The 18,125-nt window shown below is 40.5% G+C and overlaps 1 protein-coding gene across 1 annotated transcript; it reads right to left on the minus strand.

The window, feature by feature from the left end:
* Nucleotides 1-318: 318 nt before the first annotated feature.
* LOC128562512 (proteasome subunit alpha type-2-like) lies at nt 319-1,176 on the minus strand. The gene has a single exon (XM_053557531.1). It carries the CDS (start codon nt 1,174-1,176, stop codon nt 472-474), a length of 705 nt encoding a protein of 234 aa, XP_053413506.1. The 3' UTR covers nt 319-471.
* Between the last annotated feature and the right edge of the window lie 16,949 nt (nt 1,177-18,125).

The following is an 18,125-nucleotide window of genomic DNA, read 5'->3' on the forward strand; positions in this document are numbered from 1 at the left end:
TTTAGATTTTTGAGGTCTAAGGGAGTGAGGTCGTGGTGAGATCTCAAAAAAAATCCAGGCCTCCTGTGCTCCCTATGTCCCATGGTGACATAGCCTCACTAGGCCAGCTTACTTACTTCCTAGATGTTTCACTACAAATAAGGGTTGTTAGGAATTAACATTATAATCTATGTAATTAAAACTACCAGATGCAAGAAAAACAATTCTGTATGCAAAGAATATATGGGATTTTTAAATATAAAGTTATAAAAAGACATAGGAATATGATTTTTGTTAAAGGAAAAGCAGTTTTTCCTAGTTTAAATGTTTTTGGGGGGGGGGTTTAATGGCTTATTATGATTTATAAGTGTCATTTTAAAAACATCAGTTGGTTTAAACCATGTAGAAATAAGTATGCAAAAAGTCTGCAAAACAAAACATATTTAAGTAGAAAGATTATCTGAAATTCCAGATTGCTCAGTCATTTCATTATTATGCTATGGCAGCCAAGTAATCCTTAACTTCAGTTGGAGTGAGCCTCCTAAATCCAGCTTCGTTGCAGATTCCAACTTCTATGTTATCTTCTGTCATTTGCCCTTCAAAGCTTTCCTTTAGGGTTAAGATAGCTGTATGAATAGCATCTTCAAGTTCTAGATCTTCATTATAGCTTTTCTCAAGGAAAGTTTTCCCGTTTACGTAGTTCTTTCCCATTGCTGTGGCTTTGCAGGCAAAGTATGCTCCAGATGGATCTGAATGAAATAAATATGGTCGTCCCTCATTCCAACCACAAATAAGTAAAGAAACTCCAAATGGACAGACACCACCTGATTGGGTATATTCCTGCATCACAGAAGCTACTCTCTGTACCAGCTGAGCCGTGGGAATGGGTTCTTGGCAAACAAGATAGTACTGCTGAGCTAGTTTTCGAGCTCTATGCACAAGCACTCTGTAATCTGGGCCCATGCCGCTGTACACCAAACCTATGTGCTTGGTAATTGGTTCCACTTTGTGCACACTTCGTTCATCATACAGAAGGGATTTCTGTTTCTTCTCAGTTGCTAATACCACACCATTTGCAGCTTTAATTCCCACTGAAGGGGCTCCTCCAGCTACAGCAGCCAATGCATATTCAATCTGAACAAGTTTACCAGATGGGCTGAACGTTGTCGGCAAAAAGCTGTACCCGCACTCCTCCATCTTTACCCAGAGAGCCCCAGTTTAAATGTTTTTAAGGATTTTTTTTAAAGTAATAAAAAACAGACTACAGTCCAAATTTATAAAAAGGACTCTGATAGATACTTTAAAATACAGGTACAGCTGATAGCTTTGAAGAGCATACTGTTTGGAGTAGGAAAACTTTGAAGATTTAATTAAAGAGCTGATCGTTCATGAGGATCATGGGCTAGTCACAGACTAAACAAAGAAATTAGCATATAAATAATTATATGTCTTTTTCCTAATTTATTAGACTACAGATCGAAAGCTTTGATAAAATCCAGTATTGATAAGGATATGGTAAAACAGGCTCCCTTGTGCATAACTGGTGAGGATAGAAGTGTACATTTTAACAACGTATATCAGTGAGTGGATAGCAAGTACTTTGACCCAACAAATCTATTTCTAGATATTTATCGTTGAGGGTAAATAGGTTAAGTGTAAAAATACAGAAAAGCATATTCACTGTCACACTATTCATAGTAGCAAATTAATATGAGAGCTCCATAAAGGTACATTAATAGAAGACTACCTTTTTTTCAGGTTTTAAAACTTTCTATTTACATTATTAAAAAATTATGCATTCCGGGCGGCGCCTGTGGCTCAGTGAGTAGGGCGCTGGCCCCATATGCAGAGGGTGGCGGGTTCAAACCCAGCCCCGGCCAAACTGCAACAACAAAAAAAAAATAGCCAGGTGTTGTGGCAGGCGCCTGTAGTCCCAGCTACTCGGGAGGCTGAGGCAAGAGAATCGCTTAAGCCCAGGAGCTGGAGGTTGCTGTGAGCTGTGTGATGCCACGGCACTCTTCTGAGGGCCATAAAGTGAGACTCTGTCTCTACAAAAAAAAAAAAAAAAATTATGCATTCCAGGGCGGCTCCTGTGGCTCAAGGAGTAGGGCGCTGGTCCCATATGCTGGAGGTGGCAGGTTCAAGCCCAGCCCCGGCCAAAAAGCAAAAACAAACAAACAAAAAAAATTACGCATTCCAATAATTTGAACCAAAAAAAAAAAAAAAATGGCACGCTGATGAAACTGCATTTTTCAGCCTGCAAGAAACCCTGAGCCAGCTTAGTTTTTATTTTTTTTTTGCAGTCTCTGGCCAGGGCTGGGTTTGAACCCACTACCTCCGACATATGGGGCCAGCACCCTACACCTTTGAGCCACAGGCACCACCCTGGGTCAGCTTAGTTTTAACTCTAGCTTCACTGTCATCCCATCCCAATTCTTTTCTTCACCAACATGCAAGCCTTTTCCTTCCCTGCCAGGCAGCCAGGCAGAGGGTAGAGGCAGGCGCGGCCTTTGTTGTCAGTAGTTCTGGATACTTGGATGTGAAAGGAGCAGCACAGTCATTTAAACTTGATCCAACCTCTTTGCTTCTTATAAAGTTAAACAGCTAAAAGAAGTAAAATAGGGAGGCGATGCTTGTGGGATGCACAGTGCATATTGGCAACACTCGCCTCACTGTGACTCGCCTGCTTGCTTCTGTTCGATCGTTTCTTTGGAAGCAGTGGATTTCTCTCTTGCATTTCCTCCGTCTTCTTCAACTTCGACTTACAGAATTTCTCGATCTCAGCCATATGGGGTTTGTCAGACATGACCGCGGAGGACGCACAGCGAGATGCAAGAGCTGGAAGAATCCAATCTGCTCAGTGGTGACTACTGAATTCTACCCTTTTTTCTGACAGAGTCTTGCTCTGTCATCCAGGCTAGTGAATGACACTGGTGTCATCATAGCTCACTGCAACCTCAAATGCCTGGGCCTAAGCAATCCTCTTGCCTCTCCAGGAGCTGGGACTGCAGGCATTGGCCAGCTGACCCAGCTGATTTTTCCCTTTTTGGAGAGACGGGGTCTTGCTCCTGCTGAGGCTGGTCTGGAACTCATGGCATCAAGCAATCCTATCCCCTTAGCCTCCCAGAGTGTTAGGATTTGGGGCGTGAGCCACCACACCCAGCTGGATTAGGGGTCGGCAAACTACAGCCTGTGGGCCAACTCTGGGTAGTTGTTTATTATATTATAGACTGCAGGCTAAGAAGATTTTTACAATTTAAGTGGTTTACTATGCACTTGCATAGTATCCTCCTGTTTCACAAACTCTAAAATATTTACTATACGTCCCTTTAAGAAAAAGAATCTCTGCCAATCTCTTGTAGACTTGTGATCATAGAAATGTTGAAGTTAAGGCAGTTTATAGTGTAGCATGTATCATAGGATTCCAACTTGATAAAATTAAATGTGACAGCACAGAGATATCAGAAAAATAGTTACAAATGTATCAGTTCCCACCGTCTTTCAATGGTATAAAATGCATATTGTAAATTCTACCATTGACCATAAAAAGTAGGGTTAACTTAAATAGAAGGACTTCATGTTCAATATTGTAGCAATGTCATTCTCTCTTTAAGTCATAAATTTAACACTACTGTCAACTGAAAAGAACCTAAACTCTATAAAATAATTTAATTTCAGACTAACATGAGGGTACAGTTAGATTACATTGTTTGCATTTGCTAGGTAGAGACCAAGATGTAGTTGTACCCTTTCCCTAGCAGGTGTGCCACATACCGTCACATTGTGCCTGTTAGGCGCGAGCACGCCAATCTCCCTCCGCTCATCCCACTCTGTCTGCCTTGAGTTTAATTGTGTTTTTCTCCTATGTGAGTATTTGTCTGCTGGTTTCATATTAGTAGTGAGTACACTGGATACTTGCTTTTCCATTCTTGTGATACTTTACTAAATAGAACATTTTCTTTTTCTTCTTTTTCTTTCTTTTTTTTTTTGAGACAGAGCCTCAAGCTATCACCCTGAGTAGAGTGCTGTAGCATCACAGCTCACAGCAACCTCCAACTCCTGGGCGTAAGCGATTCTCTTGCTTCAGCCTCCCAAGTAGCTGGGACTACAGGCGCCTGCCACAACGCCCAGCTATTTTTTTTTGCAGTTGTCATTGTTTGGCAGGCCCAGGCTGGATTCGAACCCACCAGCTCTGGTATATATGGCTGGTGCCTTAGCCACTTGAGCTACAGGCACCAAGCCAGTAGAACATTTTCTAACTCCATCCAGGTTAATACAAAAGATGTAAAGTCTCCATCTTTTTATGGGTGAATAGTATTCCATGGGATGTGTGTGTGTGTGTATAATCATAGTTTATTAATCCATTCATGCGTAAATGGGTGCTTGGGTTGATTCCACATCTTGACAATTATGAATTCAACTGGGATAAACATTCTAGTGATAATGTCCTTATGGTAAAATGATTTTTTTCTTCTGGATAGATACCTAGTAATGGGATTGTGTGATCAAATGGAAGGTTTGCTTTGAGTTCTCTGAGGATTCTCCATACTTCTTTCCAAAGAGCCTATATTAGTTTGCAGCCCCACCAACAGTGTAATGTAAAATAATTTAAAGAGGTTTATTCTGAGCCAAATATGTACACTCAAGGCCTGGAGAGCCATGGCTAAGAAGCCTTGACCAAGTGGTCTCCCAGTGGTTCTATTACAGTTTGGTTTTACACATTTTAGGGATACAGGAATTACATGTGAAGTCACTAATCAATACATGGAAAGTATACATTGGTTTGGCCCAAAATGGCAGAACATTTCAAATCAGGAGATTACACGTAATAGGTGAGTTTACACATTCTTTGATTTGTGATTGGCTAAGGAAATGAAATTTCAACAAGGCTTAGACTTTTTTAAGATAAGGAAGTCTGTTAATCATAGATAACTAGACTAGTACCCAGTCTCAAGAGATCTGTTAAGTAAACTGATGACCTGCAGGCATAGTTTAACTTGTCTTACATGGCCTTAGGCTTGTTAATAATTTTTGTATCTTATTGTTACAACAAACAACTCAAAAATGGAGGAGGCATGACACAAGCATGTCTAACCTTCCTTTCCTTCATGGCAAGCAACTCAGCTTTAAGGTTTTATCTTGGGGGTCCCCTTGTTACTGAAAGTTCGGTACTTGTCCCAAGGCCAAATCAATAAGAATGAAGAAGTAAAGGGGGGGGCCGTGCCTGTCAAAAGAATAGAGCGCCAGCATCATATGCCGGAAGTGGCGGGTTCAAACCCAGCCCCAGCCAAAAACTGCAAAAAAAAAAAAAAAGAAGCAGTTGTAAAGGTGGTTTGAAAAATAGGAAAGAAAAATGTATTCATTTGACAGCAAAGGACTAGCTTCACAAGCACCTGTTCTCTCCCTTGACGCAGAAACAGAGGGCTTTTTAAAGAGTGGTTTTCAGAGATTGGGCTTGGGCCTATGTGACCAGTGTCACAGTTATAGTTTTGGGCCACTGTTTAACTGTAGTTGGTGGTTTTGGCAGACCTTATCTCCACTGAAGACACCTCCCTGACCTTACAATTCTGTTGAGCCATCTCCTGTAATGAAAGAATAAAGAACATTTCTCCGCCCCTTTGGTTACTGGCTTTAGACAGGAATGCAGGTTTATTTTATTTTATTTTATTTATTTTATATTATGTATTGTATTTTATTGTATTGTATTTTAGAGACAGAGTTTTACCTTGTCAAAAGTATTGTAGAGTGCTGTAACGTGACAGCTCACAGCAACCTCCAACTGTTGGACTCAAGTGAATTCTCTTGCCTCAGCCTCCCATGTAGCTAGGACTACAGGCACCCACCACAATGCCCAGCTATTTTTAGAGACAAGGTCTCACTCTGGCTCAGGCTGGTACAGAATCAGTGAGCTCAGGCAATCCACCTGCCTTGGCCTCCCACAGTGCTAGGATGACAGGCATAAGCCACTGTGCCTGGCCTGGAATGCAGGTTATTAATTCCCCAAAAGGGTGGGGGATTTTAAAGAGACAACTCAAAATATATTCAGCCCTTTTTCAGACCTTTACCTCTGTTACACCCTTGGACAACCTGGGGTCCATTCAGTGGGCTGGGAGGCTTAAGATTTTATTTTAGTGTACACCGCCTGAAGACACACTGGGAATTTTGGAGAATTTAGCAAAATGCTATTAAATACATTGGTCATAATAACACTACCTGCTATAATACATAAACCTTTAATTCCACAGCTTAAAAACATGAAATGGGTTTTCTTTGTTCCTGCAAACCACTCCTAAGTGTTCAGCAGGAGTCTGGCTATACAGAGATTCAGAGACCAGATTCTTCCATCTGTGTTTCTACTATTTTGCCAGAGAAGAACAAAAACAAAAAAAAAGGTAAAGAAGCAGACCCGTTTCTTAGCTATATCAGGCCCAAAATGACCCATCTTAGACAGATATAGTCATATGGCCGCAGCTTAGATGCAAAGGGGACTAGGAAATGTCTCAGACTGAGCAGCACACCCCTCCTCATGTAACGGTATAGCAAGAGAAAATGACTCTTTGAGGCATCACTAACTAAACCTGCCAACACTGAATTTCCAAAGGAAAAGTACATGTGCGAGAATATCCAGGAGACTTAAGAAAAAGAAGAGTAATAGAGAAAACTTCTTTTACCCAATACCAAATGATAATACTTAAAATTGTTTGTAACTGGCCAGGCACAATGGTGCACACCTGTAATCTGAGAGGCAGAGGTGGATGGATTGCCTGAGCTCACAGGTTTGAGACCAGCCTGAGCCAGAGCGAGACCTCACCTCTAAAAATAGCCCGACGTTGTGGTGGGCACCTGTAGTCCCAGCTACTTGGGAGGCTGAGGCAAGAGAATAGCTTAAGCCCAAGAGTTTGAGGTTGCTGTGACCTATGACATCACGGCACTCACAAAGTGAGACTCTGTCTCAAAAGAAAAAAAAAAGTTGTTTATAACTAGGGAAGAAATATATAGACAAACCCCTGGAACTAAACAGTCTAGGAGTATCCCCAAATATTTTTAGGTATTTACTTTATGAAAAAGCTAGAGTTCCAAATCAGTGGGAATAGTGGGGAAAATACACTATAACCTTTTGGGAAATAAATGAAAACTAGAGCCTTATCCTTTTTAAGAAAATAATTTTAAAATAGAGCAAAAATTTTAATGTAGAAAAAAGAATGGATTAATTGATGATCACAATTTGAAATGGGGAAGACACGAGCAGGACACAAAACACATAAACAGAAAATGACAATTTGGACAAAGTTATAAAAGCAATCCAATGGAGGAGAGTTAGTCTTTTCAACAAATTATGCTGGCAAATAAATGAACGTCAAGCTAAGTCTAACATTTCATACAAAAAATAACTCAACATGGATCATGGGCTTAAATATAAACCTTGAAGCTATAAAACTTTTAGAGAAAATATCTTTGCCCCTCAACCTAATCAAAGTGTCCTTTCACGCCCAAAGTAGGATTCATGGAAGTAAAATTGAATAATTAAATACCATCAACATAAAAATAAAAACTTGCCTCCAGAAGACCCTGTTAAGACAATGAAAAGATAAATTATAGCTTGGGAGAAAATATTTGCAAACCACATTATCTTACAAAGGACAAATGTATATAAAAATCTCTCAAGATATACCTACAGAGAGATGTTGAACAGTATTAGACATTAGGGAAATGAAAATCAAAACCACGACAAGATATCCCTGTATATCCATCAGAATGGCTAAACCATCAAACTGGGAAGAATGTAGAGAAACTGATCACTCAGATATTGTCAGTGAGAATGTTCAGGCACTCTGGAAAATAGTTGCATAGGTTTTTACAAAGCTATACATGACAAAGTACTATTGGATTATAACCCAAACTATAAAACGAATATCCATGAATCCATACTGATATAAATTATTAAATAAATGAGGAAAAAAACAAATCTGCCAGGCAGATGAATTCCCCCAATTTTTGTAGTAACTTGCCCCTTCAGTAGGCGAAGTGTAACTCCCCACGCCTTCAGTGTGGGCTGGGCATGGTGACTTCCTTCCAGTGAGCACAGTATGGGGAGAGGGGTAAAGAAGAATTCACAATGGAGAAACCTGACAATAAGTACCTGTGGCTAAGTGACCCCTGTCAATACCATTTTGATACCATATACTTTTGACATGTTATGAATCATGCTGAGTGAGAAAAGGCCAATCCCAAAAGTTTACATATTGGGTGAATTCCATTTAAATTAATATAACGTTCTTGAAATGAGAAAATTATAGAAATGGAGAAAATTAGTGATTGTCAACACTTATGGAGGTGTTGGGGTAGGAAAAGAGTAAGTGCACTTACTATAAAAGGGCACCATAGGCATTCTATAAAGGAAAATAAAACTCTCAGGACCCCCCAACTCCTTATGCAAAAAGGGAGGTCAAGCTTGGAGGCTGAGTCATACAACAACACTTTCCAAATGAATAGTTCTGACTAACATTGTACCTAAGCCAGAACCCAGGGAAAAGGTAAAGGCCTCCGGCACCTACAAGGACTGCTCCCACAGATCCCTAGGAAGTTCTCTGCTGGCCTCCCATAAACAAGGACCATTCAGATTGTAACTTTAGGTCCACAGGCCAAGTGTAGCTCCTAAAACTAAACTCTGTTCAATTCCACACTAATAATGTTGATTACACATTTATCTTCCCAGGTGCAGGATACAGATAGGATCAATCATGCTTCTACCTACCCAGAGATATGTGCAGAATTGATTTCTCCTTTATTATATTTTTCTCTAAACATTCACCTAGGTTACAAAATCAAACAACTAAATATCCTGGGCTTGATAAGATTATAACTATTTGCTCACTACTTACACGCCCTCCTTCTTTTTCTTGTTGTAAGCTCTCTCCCTTTTACTGAGTTTCCAAATCTCACTTTATTTTTATTTATTTATTTATTGTTATATACATATTTTCTGAGACAGAGTCTCACTATGTCATCCTCAGTAGAGTACTGGGGCATCACAGCTCACAGCAACCTCAAACTCTTGGGCTTATTCTCTTGCCTCAGCCTCCCAAGTAGCTGGGACTACAGGCACCTACCACAATGCCCAGCTGTTTTTTGTTGTAGTTGTCATTATTGTTTAGCTGGCCCAGGCCAGGTTAGAACCCCCCACCCTCAGTGTATGTGGCTGGCACCATAACCACTGTGCTACAGGCACTGAGCCCCAAATCTCACTTTAAAATCTGGTCACAGATCTGTGCCTGTGTTTCTCTCAGCTGTGTCCTCAATTTTTGGCTTAATAAACCCCACTGATGCTATACGGAGGCTGAGGCAAGAGAATCGCTTCAGCCCAGGAGTTGGAGGTTGCTGTGAGCCATGTGACGCCACGGCACTCTACCCGAGGGTAGTACAGTGAGACTCTGTCTCTACAAAAAAAAAAAAAATAAAAAAAAAAAAAATAAACCCCACTGATCACCTCAGTTCCTGAGTTGTCATAATGGTGACCAAATGAACATGTCAGACAACAGCCCCTTTGCCTTCCTGTGACTGTCCTGTCTATGCTAAGACTCGATGGTTGGTCTCTTCCAAGATGCCCTGACATCTTGAAATTCTTGGTTTCAGATCCAAGGTTTATTTTGCCAGGGAACTCCTAAAGCAATTTTCCTTGTTCCTAAGAAGGCAGGCAAGTTTCCTGCTTCTTTTGATGGACAGCGGTCTTCAGCTTAGGCACCACCTCCAAGGAGGGACCTGGTTTGGGGTTTCTTCTTGGAATTTGATAGCTGAGAGTTAAGGTTTATTTGTCAGTTGGCCAAAACTTCTCCCTATGTTTAGAGAGAATGTCAACAATATGTAAATTGTGACACTGCTTTTTCTGGTCTTGTTTTGTCTTAACGTTAGAGTTGATCGATTCTTGTTCAAAACTGACAGAAGCTCTCAATTTTGGGAAGCAAGACCTCTAAAAATTGACTAAAACCTCTCTAACTGCAATTGTCAAGTTCCATATTTAAAGACACTGGCTGATTAAAATAAATCAGCTTATCTTATCCCCAAATATACTTCTTTAACACCTTTTTTTCAGGTTTTTTTTAGATGGAGTCTCACTTTGTCACCCTCAGTAGAGTAACGTGGAGTCATAGCTCACAGCAACTTCCAACTCTTGGGCACAAGCGATTCTCTTGCTTCAGCCTCTTGAGTAGCTGGGACTACAGGTACCTGCCACAATGCTTGGCCTGTTTTCTTTCTTTCTTTTTTTTTTTTAGACACAGGGTCTCCCTCTTGCTCAGGCTGGTCTCAAACCTGTGAGCTCAGGCAATCCTAGCACCTTGGACTCCCAGTGTGCTAGGATTACAGGTTTATGCCACCACACCTGTACCTTCTTTAACATATTTTAAAGTAGCCCTTCCAAAAAAGATTAAGAGTTTGTCACCTTTATCCTTCTTTTTTTTTTTTTTTTTAATACAGAGGCTCACTTCATCACCCCCAGTAGAATGTCATAGTGTCATAGCTCACAGCAACCTCTTAACTTTTGGCTGCAAGTGATTCTCTTGCCTCAGCCTCCCAAGTAGCTGGGACTACAGGCACCCGCCACAACATCCAGCTATTTTTTGTTTGTTTGTTTTAGGGATGGGGGGTCTTACTTTTGCTTAGGCTGGTCTTGAACCTGTGAGCTCAGGTAATCCACCTGCCTTGGGCTCCCAAGTGCTGGGATTACAGGTGTGAGCCACCACACCCAGCCAGTCTCCTAAATTTAAAAAAATCTAGTAGACTTTAGAGATTGCTTATTCTTTTTTTTTTTTTTAATTTTTTTGTTGCTGTTATTGGGGATTAATTGAGGGTACAAGAAACCAGGTTATACTGACTGTATTTGTTAGATAAAGTCCCTCTTATAATTGTGTCTTGACCCCAAAAGGTGTGTCACACACCGAGACCCCCAACCCCCTCCCTCCTTCCCTTTCTTTGCTCTTCCCTTCACCCACCGCCCCCCTTCTCTCTCTCTGCTCTCCCCTTCCCCTACCTCCCACCCCCATGTACTTAATTGTCCTCATATTAAAATTGAGTACATAGAATTCATGCTTCTCCATTCTTGTGATACTTTACTAAGAATAATGTGTTCCACTTCCATCCAGGTTAATACAAAGGATGTAAAATCTCAATCTTTTTAATGACTGAATAGTATTCCATGGTGTACATATACCACAGCTTGTTAATCCATTCCTGGGTTGGTGGGCATTTAGGATGTTTCCACATTTTGGCGATTGTAAATTGAGCTGCCATAAACAGTCCAGTGCAAGTGTCCTTATGATAAAAGGATTTTTTTCCTTCTGGGTAGATGCCCAGTAATGGGATTGCAGGATCAAATGGGAGGTCTAGCTTGTGTTCTTTGAGATTTCTCCATACTTCCTTCCAAAAAGGTTGTATTAGTTCACAGTCCCACCAGCAACGAAAAAGTGTTCGTTTCTCTCCACATTCACGCTAGCATCTGCAGTTTTGAGATTTTGTGAGCCATTCTCGCTGGGGTTAGATGATATCTCAGGGTGGTTTGATTTGCATTTCTCTAATAATTAGGGATGATGAGCATTTTTTCATGTTCGTTAGCCATTCGTCTGTCTTCTTTAGAGAAGGTTCTATTCATCTCTCTTCTGCATTGATTATGGAATTGTTGGCTTTTTTCATGTGGATTAATTTGAGTTCTCTATAGATCCTAGTTATCAAGCTTTTGTCTGATTCAAAATATGCAAATATCCTTTCCCATTGTGTAGGTTGTCTATTTGCTTTGGTTGTTTTCTCCTTAGCTGTACAGAAGCTGTTCAGTTTAATGAAGTCCCATTTGTTTATTTTTGTTGTTGTTGCAATTGCTATGGAAGTCTTCTTCATAAAGTCTTTCCCCAGGCCGATATCTTCCAGTGTTTTTCCTATGCTTTCTTTGAGGATTTTTGTTGTTTCATGTCTTAAATTTAAGTCCTTTATCTATCTTGAATCAATTTTTGTGAGTGGAGAAAGGTGTGGGTCCAGTTTCAGTCTTTTACATGTGGATATCCAGTTCTCCCAGCACCATTTATTGAATAGGTAGTCTTTCCCCCAGTGTATATTCTTGTTTGGTTTATCCAAAGATTAAGAGGTTGTAAGATGTTAATTTCATTTCCTGGTTTTCTATTTGACTCCAAATGTCTATGTCTCTATTTTTGTGCCAGTACCATGCTGTTTTGACTTTAGGCCTTGTAATACAGCCTAAAGTCTGGTATGCTGATGCCCCTGGTTTGTTTCTATTACTAAGAGCTGCCTTAGCTTTCTGGTTCCATACAAACTGAAGAATTATTTTTCCAAGTCTTCAAAGTACAATGTTGGTATTTTAATAGGGATGGCATTGAAATCTGTGGATTGCTTTAGGAAGTATAGACATTTTAACAATGTTGAGTCTTCCCAGCCACGAGCATGGTATGTTCTTCCATTTGTTAATATCCTCTGCTATTTCTTTTCTTAGGGTTTCATAATTTTCTTTATGAGGTAGAGATTGCTTATTCTAAATAACTACCTTATATATGAGGTTAGTAAGTATGAAATGCTAGATTTCCGAAAGTACTGTTTGACAGTTGGTATCTCCAACATTTCACTTTGATGCTTCTTGGGTTTTATCGTGAAGGCACATCCTTGTTCTCTCAAAGACACATTTCAGCTTGTGAATATCTTTCAAAAATTTTTAGAGCTATTTTTGTAAAACCGAGGATAAGTCAAAAATTCATGTTATTTTGACTATGAGTTCCATCATGGAACCAGTGTAGTGCAGACAACTCAGTGCATCAATGGGTTGAGAAGTTCCGCTTGGGTGATTTTAATCTTGAAAATGAGCCACAGGGGCAGCCATAGACCAAGGTGGATAATGATGAGCTTAGTGGAATCAAATCCATCTCAATTGAAGTGTGTATTAGCATCAAGGTCTGATGTTACTATTCCAACAATAAAGGACCATTTGAAATAAATAGGCAAGGTAAAGAAGCTGGAAAGATGGGCTGTGCATGAATTAAACGAGCTTCAGAAGAAAAATCGTCTCAAAGCTTGCCTTTGCTGTCATGACATAAAAGCAAGCTGTTTCTACACTGTATTGTTACGTAATGAAAAATGGATTCTTTTTGACAATAACAAGCATTTGGCAGAATGGTTTTATAAAGGAGAAGGGCCAAAATACAGTCAAAAAGCAAACAGAAGCAAGCTAATCATGCCTGTTTGGTGGTCCAGTGCTAGTATTATTCAGTACAGCTTCATGAAACCTGGGCAATCTATTATAGCAGATGTCTACTGCAACCACCTGGACATTGTGAGGATGCTTGCGATTGAGCAGCTGAGACTGGTCAGTGAAGACAGGCCAATCTTACAAGACACCGCTCAACCACATGTTGCACAAACAATGTTGCTCAACTACAGAAGCCAGACTTGGAAACTGTGTCATCCACCTTATACACCAGACCTTGCACTGACTATCTCTTCTTCCTGGCTTTGCACCACTTCTTGCTAGGAAAAATATTCAATTCTCAACAAGCTGTGGAAAATGGCTTTCATGATTTTATCATCACTCACTCTCCAGGCTTCTTCACTGCTGGAATACAAGCTACCATCAAGATGGCAAAACTGTGTTGATAGTTTACGTGCATACTTCAATTCTGTTTCTTGTTTGAGATATAATAAGCTAAACTTTTGATTTAAAAGTACATTATTAGGCCAGGTGTGGTGACTCATGCCTGTAATCTTAGCACTCTGGGAGGCCAAGGCAGGTGGATTACCCTGAGCTCACAAGTTTGAGACCAGCCTGAGTAAAAGCGAGACCCTGTCTCTAAAAATAGTTGGGCATTGTGGTGTGCGCCTGTAGTCCCAGCTACTCAGGAGGCTGAGGCAAGCACTTGAGCCCAAGAGTTGGAGGTTTCTGTGAGCTATGATGCCACAGCACTCTATTGAGGGTAAAAAATGAGATTCTGTCTCAAAAAAAAAAGAGGGAATGTGAAATGGTGCAGCTGTATGATAAACAGTGGAGATTCTTTAAAAAGCTAATATAATTACCATGTAATCCAGCTATTCCACTTTGAGTGTATACTAAAAAGTAGTGAAAGCAAGAATGTGAACACATTTATACACTAATATTCACAACAGTATTATTCACAATACTCTAAAGGTAGAAACAACTACATGCCCACCAAGAGATGAACACAACACCGAAATGGAAGCCTTAAAAAGGAATGCAATTCTAACAGATGCTACAACATGGATAAGACCTTATGCTGAACACAGTAAGTTAGACCAAAATAAATACTGTATGATTCTACATACGGGAGTATCTTGAACGTATTGTGGTTTGGCTCTACGTTTTTTTTTTTTTTTTTTTGAGAGTCTCACTTTGTCACCCTTGCTAGAGTGCAGTGGTGTCATAGCTCACAGCAATCTCAAACTCTTCAGCTCCAGTGATTCTTCTGTCCCAGTCTCCCTAGTAGCTGGGACTACAGGTGCCCACCATAATGCCTGGTTGTTTTTTAGAGATGGGGTCTTGCGCTTGCTCAGGCTAGTCCCAAATTCGTGAGCTCAAAAAATTCACCTGCCTCAGCCTCCCAGAGTGCTAGGATGTGGTTCAGTTCTAGATCACAACAAGCAAGTTACATCAAAGTTTTCTACTATCCCAGATCATACACAGTTGTTTACACTGTACTGGGGTCTATTAAGTGTGCAACATCATTATGTCTAACTAAGCAGTGTATAAGGTCTGACAATTACGTTCACAAAAGTGGGACACACCTTATTGCTGAGTATCAGTATGGTCACCTTCAAAGTACTCTACTTGGGAAGAGTACTTTGCATTCTTTTTAAGGCTAATATTCCCTCCTTCAAAGCAATTTTGGAATTCTTTTTTCTGGAATGGCCATCAGAACAACTGTGTTGTTATTACCTTTGATATCCTGAATGTCATCAATATTTCCTTTATTTTCAGGTAAAGAAAAAAGTCATTGGGGGCCAGATCAGGTGAGTAGGGAGGGTATTCCAATACAGTTATTTGTTCACTGGCTAAAAACTCCCTCACAGATAGCGTTATATGAGCTGGTGCACTGTTGTTATGAAAGAGCCACGAGTTTTTGACAGAAAGTTCCATTATTTGTCTTTTTCATGCACCCTTTTTAGCACTTCCAAATGGTAAACCTGGTTAAGTGTCCACTTGGTACAAATTCATAATGAACAATCTCTCCAATATCAAAAAGGGTTAGCAACATTATCTTGACTCTTGATTTGGACTGAAGGAACTTTTTTGATTGTGGAGAACTGATTTCCATTGTGCACTTCGATGCTTTGTTTCAGGGTCATATTGGTATGCCCATGTTTCACCACCACAGACAACATGACCCAAACATCATCTTGCCTTTCCAAAGGTCTTAGCAAACTTCAACTCTCCTTTGCTCAAGCTCCTTCAGGCATTTTTGCACACACTTTTCTCATGCCAAGATTTTCAGTCTCCTGTTTCTGTATCAATGCTTATACTTGGTCTGCTCTGCTTCTCACAGTCAGTCAACAATTCTGACGTACAATTCAACAAATTTTTGCAATGTTTTCATCATTTCTGCTTGTTACTGACTGCTCTTACCTCTCTTCATATGAAAGTATCATCAGTGATACTTTCTCTCCCCTCAAAACAATGTTTAATCCATTTGGACACTGTGGTTTCCTTCATGGCATGATCCCCCCAAACGTGGACTAACATGTCTCTGATTTCACTTCTACTCTTGACAAGTTTAACAAGAAATTTAATGTTTACTCATTGTTCTAATTCAAATTCTGTCATTCTTGAAACACAAAAATACTCAACAGTGAGTGCCACTCAGCAAGACACCCCCACACATCCACATGAACACAACTGTGAGACACCAATATACCAAGGTTATGAAAACTTACTGAGTTATTTGTACAGTTCTACTAACAAAGGTGGTGAGTTCACAAAATTTTCAGACCTCATACATACCTTAATTCAAAAATACTTTATTGCAAATGGAAGCAGGTACAGCCCACTGCAGGAGACATAGTAAGTGTGAAAGCTCTTGTGGTATTATCTTGCAGGGGGAACGCTGGGCTGACTTTTATTTTTTTAAGAGACAAGAATCTTACTTTATCACCCTTGGTAGAGTGCTGTGGCGTCACAGCTCACAGCAACCTCCAACTCCTGGGCTTAGGCAATTCTCTTGCCTCAGCCTCCCAAGTAGCTTGGACTATAGGTGCCCACCACAACGCCTGGCTATTTTTTGCTGCAGTTTGGCCAGGGCCAGGTTCAAACCCACCACCCTCAGTATATGGGGCCGGTGCCCTGCCCACTGAGCCACAGGTGCTGCCTGGGCTGACTTTTCTTAAGCTGGGCTGTGCCTTGGAGGATTATGGCATGTACTTGCCTTTGTTTACCCGGATTTTCCATGCTATCTCCCCCATTCCCCATTTCATTGCCAGAAGAGTCGGGAATTGGGGTATTCACTACTGAAATTGTTTCCCTCTTTGGATTTCCTGTTATTCTTGCTGTTTGTGACTATGATCAAATGGGGAGCCTGTGGCCTTGTGCTGACAGGCAACATAGTCATTTTCCTTACAATTCAAGGTTTTTTCCTTGTATTTGTAACAGAAAATGATTTTAGCTGGGACCAGTGGTAGCACATTATTCTGACAGAAGGCATTGAGTTTCTTAGGATTCAATGTGTGCACATATGGCATTTTACTGTGAAATTTAGTATGATTTATACCTTTAGATCATGGTCATTTTAAGGAATACTTCATGAGTAAAAAATTTAATTTCATTCTCAGAAAACAGGCCTCTCAAGTTTAGATGATGTTACTTAAGTTGAATTCATGTTACTTGTTTGCTGTTCACATAGTCCTGGTACTCTCAGAAATATATTAACACAGTCTTATAGATAGATGCAGTGGGTCTAGACCTTTTGTCTGGGGATGGGGTGACACAGAAGCAGGTCTCATGGCCCAAAACGGCAGAAGAGGCTCTTTCTTTTGCTGTAGACCTTAGTTTCTTAAAGTGTGGCCGCAGACCAAGAGCATCGACCTTTCCTGGGAGTGTATCAGAAACGCATAATCTGAACTCTGCCCCTGCACTTTAATGAGAGCTAAGTGAATCCTGCACGGTACGGTTGAGGTGGTACTGCACCACACTTCCCCACCTTCCCCTCTTGGTATCTCTTGGATGTTACCTGCTCATTTGTAAACACTGTCTCACCTGCCCTCATGTTGAGGGTAGGTCCAGACTATGAAGTGTTCAAACCTACAAAATATGAACTGTTCCTCAAATTTTGAAAACTGTTCTCAGAATAGGGAGATTATAGTCAAAGAGTACCAAGCCTTAGTTAGATAGGAGGGATACATCTGATTATTGTTTCTGAGATCAGTCACTTAGCATGCTGAATATAGGAACGGAACTAACTGAGTACTGGCAAAAGAGCAAATTTCTAATGTTCTCATCACAAAAAAAGTGAAACATTTGAGGTGTTTATGTTAACTAGCTTAATCATTCCACACAGTACTCAAAAAAACCCATAACACCACTTTGTACCTTATAAATATACACAACTATAGTTTGTCAATATGTAATAAGTTAAAAAACCAAAACAAAGCACACCACACTGGCTGTCTTCCCCTCTCCCACCAAGTGTTCTCCGCAGAGAAAGGTATCCCATTGTCTGAAAGGCACTGGTTGTTTTCACAGTGCAACACTGGGACATAGGGGAGAGAGAAATCTACAATCAGTTTCACGAGCTCAAAATCAAGATGTCAGCAGAGCAGGTTCCTTCTGGAGAGAATCTGTTTTCCTACCCTTTTCAGTATCTACTGGCTGCCTATATTCCTGGTCCCTTGGCCCTTCCTCCATCGTCAGAACCTATCACTCCATAGTCCCTGCCTCCATCATCACGTCACTCTCTCCTCTGACTCTGACCTCTCCTCTATCCAGATTATAAGGACTTTTGTGAAGACATCAGGCCCATCTAGGTCATCCAGGACAATCTCCTCAAGTTCCTTAACTTAATCACATTTGCAAAACTTCTCTTGGCCCCAGAAGTTACACAGGTTCTGGATATGAGGGTATGGACATGTTAGGCAGCCTTCACCAGTGAACAGGA

Source organism: Nycticebus coucang, chromosome 12 (assembly GCF_027406575.1).
Source record: "Nycticebus coucang isolate mNycCou1 chromosome 12, mNycCou1.pri, whole genome shotgun sequence".
Lineage (NCBI taxonomy): Eukaryota > Metazoa > Chordata > Mammalia > Primates > Lorisidae > Nycticebus > Nycticebus coucang.

Excerpts from the sequence above, each read along its gene's own strand:
- LOC128562512 (XM_053557531.1), bottom strand. The coding sequence starts at position 1,176 with ATGGAGGAGTGCGGGTACAGCTTTTTGCCGACAACGTTCAGCCCATCT.